Genomic DNA, 12,402 nt, shown 5'->3' with positions numbered 1-12,402 from the left:
CTCTAGCCCAACCTCAAGTTGTTCCTCTAGGTTTAGTGATGATACTATGAATGTCTTTCTTATCTTCTTCAACCATTGTTCTTGCACTTCAGCTGACCTTGTGTCATTAGGCTTGTGTGTTTGTTTTGATAGATAACAAACTTGCTAATTAATGCATCCATTTATGGATTAGATTTCATATCCTTTCTTTTATAAATACAATAATATGCCTAAAAAACTTAAGTTGTTTCTTACAAAAGAGAATTCATTACTACATTTGTTAATAAGTTTTCTCTCTTAATGTACAAAAGACTATATATAGATTATTTATTTATTTATTGATATTTTCTTTTGAACTAAAAAAACTTAAAATTTATTCATGTATACTATCAAATATACATTATCTTCTTAATAGAAGATAGAACTTTTTGTAGTAGTAAAGGTAATTTGGATATTATATAATGGAAAACAAATCACAACAAGCTCATTTAAGTCATATCTAATTTAGCAAAATTATCTTTTCTACATTTCTCTCTACAATACAATTTTTTAAACGAGTCAAATTCTTGAAGAACTAACATTTTAAACAATTGTTATCTATGAAAGTCTCTTTGGTCTTCTTAACTTATAAAGAGATAATAATTTATATTAAAAATAATATATATATATATATATATATATATATATATATATATTTCTTATAGTATATTTTGCTTCACTTAATATACTTTAAACTTATTTAACATTGAAAATATAAAAGAAAGAGAGTGATATTGGTTTCTTTAAATTTCTTATCATAACCATTTGTGTTTTAGATTACCATTTAAATTCAATTTTATAGTATTTTAATAAAATATTTGTTACAAATATGTCTATTTGAAAAAGGTCATAGACAAAAAAAAAAAAAAAAAAAAAAAAAAAAAAACTTTTGATCTTGCCTTTTGACTTATATATATATATATATATTCTTTTCAAGTCTTTATGCTTTTCTAACTTTTTTTGTAAAAAAAAAAAAAAAAAAAAAAAAAAAAATGTAAAGATAAAATAAAATAATATATAATAAGAAAAAAAAATGCCCAAAATTTGTGAGAAATCTTTACTATAATTTCTATACTTTAAATCTAAGGGAGTTGAAGGACATGGTTCGAATTTCCCAAAAACATTATACCAAAAACAGGAACCTAATAGTGTTATTAAAAGAGAATATATATTAGATAGGTGGAAATATGAAATATGCAAAATTTGAACTCAAATTTGAGTTCACAAAGTTAAGTTGAAATAGTTGGACATGAAGCAAAACAAATGGTTTGCTCAACTTATAAATTTTCATTCTAAGAAACTTTTCAATTTACTTTCTTTTATGTCACAACTTAACATGATTTTCTTCTACCAATTTCAAACCTCACATAATGTTGAAATACCTTAAACGACCAATTTAAGGTTTTTCAACTACCTCAAGCCGGTTTTATATGGATTTTTTTTTTTTTTTTTTTTTTTTTGGTGGAGACATAAGGTTCTAATGTGCTCTCAAAGAAAAAAATTTCAAAAACCTTAGTGGTTAATTGATATTAAATTTCAAAATGCTTTACACTTTGAGCCCCTAAACCAACACATAGACTTGGCCAAAAACATCCATAAAAACATGTTAAACCACCACCTATATCACACTAAACCACCAATTTCATCCTTATAAAATTTGCTTATCATTGGTGGGTTTAGAATGTATTTGGACGAATAGGGCTTTTGACAAGTATACGTGTGACACGGTTTAAGATATTCGAACTTGGATCCAATTGCTAGCAACCAGCAACCAATCACTCGCAGTCCCAAATTCACTTGTATTCACACCAAATGCCACAACCACAAGAATGTCGCAGCAGCGCCAAAAACAAATAAATTCATATCCTGTTCTCTACCAAGGTTTTGAGCCCCAGTGCCTCAGCCCTGGTGCAAATTCGAGAGTCTTGGTGCGCGACATTCACAATCTCGATTCCTCTGTGAGTTCCTTGTCTACGGAAGCGATCTCTTCCGGATCTCATGCAGCGATGTATAAACACCAAGGAATGTGCAGCACGTTGCTGAATCTCACACTCTTCCGAATTTTAGTGCAACAGATTTTCGCCCTTCGTTGGGATTAAAACCACGTTAGATCGTGTCGCGTAAATTTTCGGAATGTTACCTGGACATTAGGTTTGCTGCAATGGTTGAACTACACCATCTAACATTTTTGATTGCTGCCTGTCAGTGTTGGCTAGATTAGAGACATGAGATTTGCTTTATAGGTGTGAGCATTTTTTTATGTCCAAGGACAGCACTTAGCAGCAGGAGATGCGTGGTTTTGCTTGGTTTGTTTTCAAAATAATGAATTCGAGATAGGCGTTGTGTGGTTAGGAGGATGTGATGCAGTTCTTCTAGGTTGTGGAACTGTCACATGCGATTGATCTCACGGTTTTGAATGTTCAATTTCAGTCGTGGACATGAATCCTGGGCAATGGAGGTGAGCATCAACCACCTGCGAATCTGTCTACGCAAAGGTCATGGAGAGATCTCTGGGTTAGGGTGTTGGTCTTGGTCATGTGGCGTCCTGACGTAAATTGTCCTACAAGGATTCTCACCGTATAACATAAAAATCCAAATAATCCCCTAGAATTTTGTTAGTGGTGCTTTGCGTATCTTTTCATTTTTGAACAATATGAAGTACATAGATTTGGGCATGGATATTGATTCCTGTTCAAGTCGATTAATAGCGTGTTTGTATAACAGCTTTGATTCCCTCTGCTGTCCTGTTCAGTTTGCTTGTTCTGAGCACACTTGTATGTGGCAATTTATTCATGGTGTGCAATGATGAGAACTGATTCTTATCCTGCATCCTGGCTTTAGATGTGACTTAGTGACAAAAAGTCCCAAATCACATAGAATGGGATCTTGCTGTTTTGTTATCCTGATTTCCTAGTCATGACCATGTTAGTACGAGAATTTCCTCTGAGCACGCTGACACACTAGGACACGAATTTCTTAAATGGGTGCGTAGATTTTCTTACTTGTTGCTTACTATTTTAAGTAGTCCTAAATTCCAGGAATCCGTTCTTCTGTTTACGACTAGTTAGCACCTCCACATTCCATGGCGTTTTTCACAGTGAGCAAAATTTATGACAATATCAAAAGACAGAAGTCTGACGAAACTGGAAACCCCACAGTCCATGCAGAGAAGGTTTTGCTATCTCTCTTCCCTACAGGAGAATCGTTCATTAGGGTTTCAACAGTTTTAACGAAAGACCAAGCTTTCCTATTGCGCATATTACGCATGTTTTTTAAACAATCCGTAGACGGTTGAATGTATGTCATGACAGAAGCTGATAAGTGTTGCGAAGATGCCGCAAAACTCCGCTTCACTCTTCTAGCAGAGTCCTTTTGCTTTGTAATTGAAAGTTGATAATGGATAGATTCCAAGCATGGTGGATAGATGGATACCAGTTGTATTCAGGGGTAGAGGATCGTGACAGAAATTAGCTGCCTCTACAATGCTCGATAACTTTATTATGAAATTTAGGGAGCGGTTCCAACTTAGGTGGGCGCTGATAATCTCGTCCGCGTTTGTAGTCTTCGGCCCCTTTTCTCTTGTTCAATGTTTTATTCGATAGTTTTCTTGGCTAGAACACACCTAGTGGGAGGCCCTGAATATTGAACATCGAAGCACAAAGTCACGAAGTATATGGTTCATGGGGTTTGCAGAATCATTCGCTCGCATGTGAGTATAAGTTCTACTTCATACGGTAGTTTTATGGAATATCTTGATCTAATCTGAGACAATAAGGAGGGTCTTTCGTAATTTAATTTCATCTCTTTCAGGAGGCCTCGAGGATTACGACGAGTTCCACAATCCACGAACTAAGCGGGACATGAATAAGGTTGTCTTTGGTGGTGATGCTGGAGCGGAAGTGGCTGATATGCGTCATTCATATTTTTTCCTGTCTATGCGGTTGCGTTGGTGATCATCTCGAGCTTATCCGGTCTTTCGGTATATACATATATGCGCTTGCTTGTGTGGGGTTCAGCGAATTTAGGATCCATTGGTTGTGTTGTTCAGGAAAATTCAAGTTACATGAACGTTGAATATACCAACAGTTGTGATCCAGTATACTTTGCATTGGTGTCAACTTGTAGGATTATTCTTTCCTATGCACGCGATCTGCTGTGAGAATATTGATGAATGCTACAAAGCGCTTGAGTTAATTCTTTTGGGCCATAGCTGATTTCTTGCAGACATGTGTAAGCGGAAACCTTCGAATTTGTGAAAATTACTCTGGTCTTGTACTTCTTTCACTTGCTCTTGGGAGAGTCCATTACCAAAATGATAATGATTTGATTTGATTATTACTCCAATTCGGCTTTCACGCAATCCGTGTGATCAGGGACTTAGATTGATTCGTCCATGTGGAGGCAGGAGAAGAAGAATCGCCTGACATGAGACTGGTTAAGCAAAGCGCATAGGAACCAAATGTACCTTCGCTGGGTTAGGAATTAGGACCTCACGAGGTGGTTCATCCAGCCCCTCTGAGACGGGACAATACCAATTGGAAGCTTGTTCAACCCTTCAACATTCTTGCGACATTTGGCATCGTTCAAAATGTGAATTCTTTTACAGGATATGAATGCTCTAGGTCTTCTAGAAGTGTTCACGGATTCCCACAATCCACACTGAATGCTCAGTGTCTACTTCGGTTTACCGATGGGGGATACCATCTCTGCATTTCAGCTCCTGTAACTTGGCGATATTATCCAATTCCTACCATTGGTCTTGCTTCTTCAGCAACGGATTTCTTCCAGACCCCACCCATGAAATATCATAATATTGTCTACTTGAAGACAGTTACCCATATCTGACAATCATTCGAATGACTCAGTTAGATGTGGGCTCTCTACTGTCTCATCCAGTTTCACTATTTCATTTAAAATCAGCTTCTGAAATTAACTCCCTGGCAAAATTACTGCGCTCTGCAACTTCCGTCTTTGTGATATCACAGAAAGGTTTTCATTTTTGCGCTGGCCCTTGATGAAGGAATTGTATTGAAGTGGTTGCCAGGACATTCATCGCATGAGCAGACTAAAGTGCTCCTGATCGAGTAACGAGACTTCACAATCTGTATCGATCCAGCAGTAGCCATTGAAGAACCACTTCAGCCCTTAATTTCATGGTTCCTCTTGAATAGATTCGTCGGTGCAGATTAGCATTCCCTGCACGAGATCACCATCGTGTTGTTAAGCTTAGGTATTTAGCACCTCACTCAATCTCTTCGTTTGCAGGGATCTCTACGTCTACATAGAGCAATACGTTGGTCATAGCTTCAGACTCGATTTACTTGCAACTCTTGCATGATTATTCACTTCCCGTTCGTGCAGATGATCATTGCAGCATTGGCGCACATTGTGTTCACCTAGTGAACCATATCGGAGGGGTTTTAAATCAAAAATACAAATAAAAAGCTTGAACAAGATTGACAGTGTTGCTAATGAGTTAAAAGAAGGCATTGAAATTGCCGCCAACAATGTGAAGTGTGATATTAGAAGCCGTGGGTGGCGGTGAACACATAAGTGAACTGTTGTCTTTGCCGAAAAGGCACAGTGCTGTCGAGTTCTTAAATCTTTTTATAACTTTTATCGCAGCCTCTTGCTCTTGCCCCTCCAACCATTCATATTGTAAATAGCCATAATCCCAGTAATGAAAATAGCGGTGAGCCAGCAGGAGGAGGTATCATCAATGCCAGAAATACACACACACTGACAGACAGGGAGAGTGAGAGAGAGAGAGAGAGCGAGGGAGAGTGGTTGCTAAAGCCGAAAGAGAAGGGAGAGCGTGGGGGATGGACAGAGGGAGACAAATATCAGCAAGGCTGGCTGCAGCAACATGATCCGCCTCCCGTCGAGAGATCCAGGCACGACTCTCGAGATCCGCCCCCGCGCTTTCGCATTAACTATCAGAGTTGCAGTGATGTGATGTATCCTAGGATCCGTTGCGGGGCAGAATCTTTTTTTAGTAATTTTGGTGTGGATGTAACGGTGCCGGTGTGCTGCAGGGGGCAGGTGATGTGTTGGGGAGGGCAACGTGGAGTAAATTGGGGGGGGGGGAGTGGCTGTTGTTCGGATCATGCGGAGGGAGGCAAATTTTGTAATCAGGGTGACAATGATTTGCGTGGAGTTGAGGGATTGGCAGTGCTGTGAGGGTGTGTGTGTTTGCGAGGAAGGGTGCGCATATTGATGAGCGGGTAGTATGTCTGGTTGTGGTTTAAGAGGTGAACATGGAAAGCGATAAGTTGTAAAGGGGAGGGGAAGCGAAAGGAATAGAGGTGATGCAGTGTCGGCAGTATGAGGAGGAAAAAGGGAAGGCGGACTTGGGAAAGAGAGTGAGAAAACAGAAGCAGAAGCTGCTCAAACAGAAGTCAAAAGAAAAAGGGAAAGTGCACATGGAAGTGGGTGCAGGAATGTGGGGACGTTGGAGCCGCGTGCGCTGCATTCCGCTGCCCAGTGCTGTGTGTTCCAGTATTCGCACTCACATTGCGCATCCTGTGCCTCAGGTTTGTCTCCAATCTGGGGTCTGTCTGATTTCTCCTCCTCCACCTCCTCTTCTCACTCTTTATGTTTTTCTTATCTTATTAGATGAATGCAGTGTTTCTTATCTTATTAGATGAATACACTTCTTTGTGATCCTAACTGTAATCATCGTGCTATATCAACCAGCTCCGAGTGATCGATTACCAAGTCCACTGGTACATATGCGTGGTGATCTTTTGAGATTCTTTACCAGCAAACTTGAGGGTGATGTAGAAGGATTTGCAGGTGACCTCAGAGTACATGTAGCGCACGCAAGAAAGGACAGTAGTTAAATGAACAGGATTTTGAGTGAATTCCTTACATCCATGAACGTGTGCATCGGCCTCTCAACATCTCTGCAAGGACCACATCAAACCTGGCATCTTTACAAGCCATCTCTAGCTTAAATGTTGGAGACTGTTAATCCACAAACTTGTGGGGGTCCACCCAAGCGAATTTGTTGGGGTCACCACTCAAGCGCTTAACCGCATCCCGCATCGCAGCTAGATCGAAATTTAGATCGTCGTGGACGATTATATCCTCAGAGTTGTTTGCGAGCATACCGTCCTCCGGAGTGTTGGTTGCGTATGCAATTGTAGCCGCTCACATGGTTTCTATTAAGGTTATGTGTCTAAGATTCGTTATTATATTGAATGTGCCGTGAAAACATTTCCCTCGACTCCCCTACACGCTTTTGGATAATATGACTGGAAGATAATGTGTTCATTTTTTAGCAGGTGGTTGGAGCACCTGTTAAGGAGCACTCAGAATTCGCCAGCTGGTTACACTCACGTGGTGAAGTGGATACCTGCCATGCTCTTACCGTTGGCATGTCAAATCACGGCCGGTAAACTCCTCCATCTTGTTGACCCGCAATTTTCTTTTGCGTCTGTTTGAATTGCTGTTGCGACTGGGTGCAGCTTGCTTGCTTTAGAGTGATTTCCGCATGACTACGTGGGGAAATTTTGTATGTGCTGAATGGTTAAGTGATGTGGAGCTTCACCGTTTAGAACTTACAAGCGTGAGTTCGCTGTCATTTATCGTTAGTTGAGCACATCAGAAAACTCGATCGTTGTTCTCCCCACTTCACCTCTCTACAGCGTTGTAATACCTGCCCTCATTAATGTACATGGTCAAATACCTCTGTCTATTGGACGTTTGACGCACCTACTAGTCTTGTTGTGATGGGAGTGTAGGACACTTTTTGCGGCACGGCCGATTGAAGTAGGAGAACAGGTATTGCGTGTGTCGGGCGACCTTGTACGTACCATTTGATCTCCACGCTCTCCACAGCCATGTATACCTTGTTCTCAGTGGTGTTCTTCAATTTTTGTTTTTAATTTCAGATTAAATGCTGGTCATATTTGAACATTGTGCAAGTTTCTTCGTCTAAAAGAATTCGTTGGAATTCCTCATGACTTGTATCTTTTGTCATAATGACTACAGATGATTACTCCGAATAAGTTGCCGACCGAGGTCAAAGAGCTTCTTCCTACTGGAGTGACTGAGTGGGCACGCCTTGCCCTTTTCATTCTTGTCGAACAGCACCTTGGTCAGGTATATCTTATTAGGCCAGGCATGTGTCGTAGAGAGTAAGCTATCAAGGTCCAGTGTGTAGTTACAAGATTACTATTACAAGATTACTGTTACTTGAATAGGGTCCTGCCTAATTGCCACAGTAGAGGAATTGGTTGGAATGATGCCTGGGCCGCGTTGATTTTAGGCGCATCCTAGAATATTGATCAACTCTTGTGCATCAGATGACGTAGAAATGGAAACCAAGTAGCAGTTTCTAATTTAATTTAACTTTTACTTCATTTTTTTGGGGGGGGGGGGGGGGTGCAGGCATCACAATGGGCACCTTACATTAATTGTTTACCCACTTGCGGGGCTCTCCACAGCACGGTATGTTCTTTGTAGCACACGTCTGGAGAATCAGTCCCTGAAATTTTCAGAATTTGGCACCGCGGATATGAAAGAGATCTTCCTCTTGTAAACCTGCGTTTTTTTGTCTTTCTTCCGAAGTATTGTGGCGATCCAATCATGTATGCAGGTATTTTGGAAAAAGGAGGAATTGGAGTTAGTGCGGTTTACCTCGTTGCACCGTGAAACGATGCAGAGAAGAGCTGTTATCGGATCCGAATTTGCATCCGTTCTGCCTGTATGTAGCCGAGACCTTTCATCAAATAACTCTATAAGGGGTTTATTGTCACGGGTTCATTATCTTTGATGTCACGGGTTTGTCAAAGCGTGCATCGGGCTGCTCGTAACCTTGGTCTGCAGCTAATGTATGTACGTCTGTCCTTGCAGGTGTTACAGAAGTGTCCTCATATATTTGGGGAGCGTGTCTTGCATTCAAAATTCAAGCAAGCCTATGCTACAGGTAAATCTCTACGTCGCTCATCTAATACACGAATCCTGACAGTTTGGTGAAGGAATACCAGTAGGCAGTTTAAAATGTCTCAGTTTCACCAGTATGACCTGATAGACGAGAAGTTTGAGAATGAAAATCTGTCATAAACGTAAGAATCAATGAATCTTTTTGTACTGCAGTGGGTTGCTTTCATCTTCAATTCTGAGCTTCTGATTTAAGTTGGGGGGGGGGGGGGGGACTACGTTAGAGCTGCTGTAGAGTTCATCAAAACTAAATAATTGGTTGAGAGTGTTGCCTAGAAAAGAGCAGATGAATAGGATGGAAGTCTGTATGGAAATACGTTGGGCTGGGTGCAGTGGGAGCTAGGGTATCTTGATGGATGAGGAGGTGGCGTTGCGGTTGGTGCAGTTTGTTCGCGAGCTTGGGGAATCGAGGCTTTGCAAACTCTGGCATTGGTGAGAGTTCAAGTACCATGGAAATAGGGCTGTACTATTTAGAGATGTTCTAATGTAGCCTCTCTGTAGATGGTAACCATATTGCTGGAGTTGTCTTTATCTACATGAATGTCATTGATACTGACACTTCCTTTATGGAAGCAATTGGGTGGATGTAACTTAGTCATCAATAGTTCTCCCTTACTCTTTTTGTACGTGTCGCCCCTCTGTAAGTATCTATTGAGTTGGTTCGATGTTGTTCGGGACAGGTGCCATTTGTTGACTTCTTCAACCATGATTCCAACTGTCGTGCCCTGCTTTCGTATGATGAAGAGAGGGCTTGTGCCGAGGTAAAAGCGTGGATCAATGGTATATGCTTCTAGTTGTACAGATTCAATGAAGTCGCACTCATTTTGCTTCTCTGTGAGGATAGCGTTTTGAGTTACTGGTAGAATTACTTCTACTACGATGTCATGCTGGCAGTTTCGTGTGCGCAGCATGATTAGTAAAAGCTCTGATTATTAAGAACTTAACTTTTAATGGAATAACCATCAAAATGTTTCTTCATTAAAATACATTATGAGATCCTTATATGATCAAATATTTTTTCTCAGAGAAACTCATCCAAGAAACTCATCCAAGAAACTCTCAGTGATCGATAGGGTGGTTTGTACAGGTCATTGCAGACAAAAATTACGCTAGAGGAGAACAGGTATATGCGGATCTCTTGCCGGATATGCCCTAGTTATAATGTCTATATACTAGGGCACATTCTCTCTCATATGTATGAAATCACAATGAATTGAGATTATAGTCGAAAAAGTTTGCAGTTGCATAGCTTACGTTTAATGTAGCTCATGTTTGAATACCAAATCTCATTATACTTACTAAACCCGAAACCATCAATCGAGTAATGCTGGAAATAGTGCAGTCTGACCATTCGAGATACTTGCTGGACGCAGTAATTGTCAGGTATACACAACCAGTAGAAGATCAATACGATTAGAAAAACTTATTCGCTAGCAGATGATTCATATTTGAAAGCATGCGCAGGTGGTGATTAGCTACGGTCGTTTGCCTAATACAACTTTGGCTCTTGATTTCGGCTTTACAATTTCATGTAATCCTTATGATCAGGTATGAGTTTCTGTTCGCTATTCATCGTACGTGTACAGTACTACCAGTAATGGTCGCTGAACTATATATATATATATATATATATATAGATATAGATATATATATTATGGCCTCTAAATTTGTGTACTAAATGGTCATCAGGTGGAAGTGTGGATGGCATTGTCGCATCGTGACCCTTTGCGCAAGATGAAGTTGGCCCTTCTTCATGCTCATGGAATGCCTACAGTCGTTCATGCAGATGGATCTGACAGTGGTGGTAATGGATTTCACTTAAGGTAACGTTCATACCTTGAAGTGTAAAATCGTATTGTCAGTTTAAGTGTCAATTACAATTTCCTTCGATTGTAGAGTACAGCTCATTTTAATTTTTGAAGTGGTTTCCTCTCAAGTGTGCCCCGTATTTGAGCCATTTATACTCAGCGTCTACCTTCCTGATGTGCAGGGAGGTTAAGTCGGTCACAGGGCGAGGAAAAGGCATACCGCATGCTTTACGTGCGTTTGCACGTGTCCTTTGCGCAACCACCCCACAAGGTTTGTTTGATCCTCAAAGAACTGAATCTATATTTTTAATATAGCTACTAGCTACCTTTTGATAGCTGAGTCTCAGTTTAACATGGATCTAAGTCTGCAAATTTTATTTCTGTAGAACAATTACCCATCCATGTTCTAATCGAGAGTATATATGAATGCCATCTTTTATACGTAATGAGTTCGAAGTAGTGCTTCGTGAGTCCTTATGTACTTGCATGGAATTCAGAATTGTCAGAGATGGCCGCTGAGGCTATGAAATACGACGGGCGACTAGCTCGTCTGCCAGCCAAATCCAGAAACAAAGAGGCCCAAGTTATGAACTTGTTGCTTGCGCGCTTGGAGAGTTTAATAAATCAGCGAAGTCTAGCGGTTCGTATTACTTCACCTCTCAATGTTCTAGTTTTAAGCTGCAGCTGTTTCGCGTAATGAGAAAACTGTACTCACACTGGAACTTGCAGGCATTGAACATCTCCGAGTCCTGTCATGGGGTGAAGCAGTCTGCGTGGAAGCCGAGTGCAATTATGGCAAGCGATGTGATAGCTGGTGAAATTCGTGTGCTCCGGTCTGCTGCCGCTTGGCTTAGGCATCAGACTTCATCCAATTGTGTGTCTGTCGGATAGGGTCATGTTTCTCTCTACACATTAAACGCAGCATACGATCGATATGTTTGGTTGCAAGACTATCCCAGGTTGTGTTCGTAAAATCATCTGCAAACACTTTCAGAAAACTGAAATTATTAGTGCTCAGTAGATTCAGGAGGAAAGGCGATTTTTAGCTTCAAATTCTTTGTTGTTTTCTGTACATCGTATAGAATTTACCATGCTAGTAGACTTTATGGTTGCAACATAGATTGCAACGTAGACTTTATGCTTAACTTTGAGGCACATGAGGAGGATGGGTAAATTTCCTAGTCAAAATTTATGAAAGTCGATCTACAATTTTTGATCTTCCTTGTCTATTTGGTATATGTAATCACTATACCTCGCCGACTGGTATCAGTGCCAGTAGAATTTGGAATCTGCCTTTCCCTCTTGAATTGTTACGAAGTCAGAAGAGGATCTTTTAATCGAATTCATGGTGTCAAGTAATTGTGGTTTTCTTCACGTACCTTCTTGGTGGCTGTGTTACTTCTTCATGATGTCCTTGTGTTTCATTTTGATTTATCGTTTTTCAGAATGTGCACTAGTAGTTTAAAACAACTTCCAACTACTCAAAAACATTACTTTAAGAGGTTGGTGGTTTCAGCCTTGGTTTTGAATATTGTATTCTGCATGATAGATTCTAGTACAGGAGGAATCCATTCTAAGATTTGATTAGGAAAGTGAAAGTACAGGTGAATTTTTAATCTGAGTGGGCTAA

At 40.2% G+C, this 12,402-nt stretch overlaps 1 protein-coding gene across 5 annotated transcripts; it reads left to right on the top strand.

Moving 5' to 3' along the window:
- Positions 1 to 5,895: 5,895 nt before the first annotated feature.
- Positions 5,896 to 11,990, top strand: LOC112280562 (ribulose-1,5 bisphosphate carboxylase/oxygenase large subunit N-methyltransferase, chloroplastic). Of its 5 annotated transcripts, XM_024516181.3 has the most exons (16): positions 6,314 to 6,551; positions 6,715 to 6,813; positions 7,305 to 7,414; positions 7,764 to 7,827; positions 8,014 to 8,124; positions 8,413 to 8,472; positions 8,621 to 8,728; positions 8,878 to 8,950; positions 9,350 to 9,396; positions 9,645 to 9,725; positions 10,052 to 10,087; positions 10,429 to 10,512; positions 10,654 to 10,787; positions 10,955 to 11,043; positions 11,270 to 11,412; positions 11,502 to 11,990. In XM_024516181.3, the coding sequence occupies exons 3-16, from the start codon at positions 7,398 to 7,400 to the stop codon at positions 11,661 to 11,663; spliced, it is 1,209 nt and encodes a 402-aa protein (XP_024371949.1). In that variant the 5' UTR covers positions 6,314 to 6,551; positions 6,715 to 6,813; positions 7,305 to 7,397; the 3' UTR covers positions 11,664 to 11,990. The 5 variants fall into 5 exon arrangements, with proteins under 5 accessions (XP_024371946.1, XP_090105246.1, XP_024371945.1 ...); XM_024516178.3 differs by lacking the exon at positions 6,715 to 6,813 and having other exon boundaries at positions 5,896 to 6,551; XM_090249120.1 differs by lacking the exon at positions 6,715 to 6,813 and having other exon boundaries at positions 6,191 to 6,551; positions 7,302 to 7,414; positions 7,764 to 7,803.
- Positions 11,991 to 12,402: the final 412 nt, after the last annotated feature.

This window comes from Physcomitrium patens, chromosome 3 (assembly GCF_059467195.1).
Source record: "Physcomitrium patens ecotype Gransden chromosome 3, ASM5946719v1, whole genome shotgun sequence".
Classification (NCBI taxonomy): domain Eukaryota; kingdom Viridiplantae; phylum Streptophyta; class Bryopsida; order Funariales; family Funariaceae; genus Physcomitrium; species Physcomitrium patens.
Note: the sequence above shows the minus strand (reverse complement) of the source record. Positions and strands in the feature narration are given on the sequence as shown.

Excerpts from the sequence above, each read along its gene's own strand:
- LOC112280562 (XM_024516177.3), top strand. The coding sequence starts at position 6,327 with ATGCAGTGTCGGCAGTATGAGGAGGAAAAAGGGAAGGCGGACTTGGGA. Across the intron at positions 10,513-10,653 it reads CATGTAATCCTTATGATCAG|GTGGAAGTGTGGATGGCATT; the intron begins GTATGAGTTTCT and ends AATGGTCATCAG. Across the intron at positions 10,788-10,954 it reads GGTAATGGATTTCACTTAAG|GGAGGTTAAGTCGGTCACAG; the intron begins GTAACGTTCATA and ends CCTGATGTGCAG.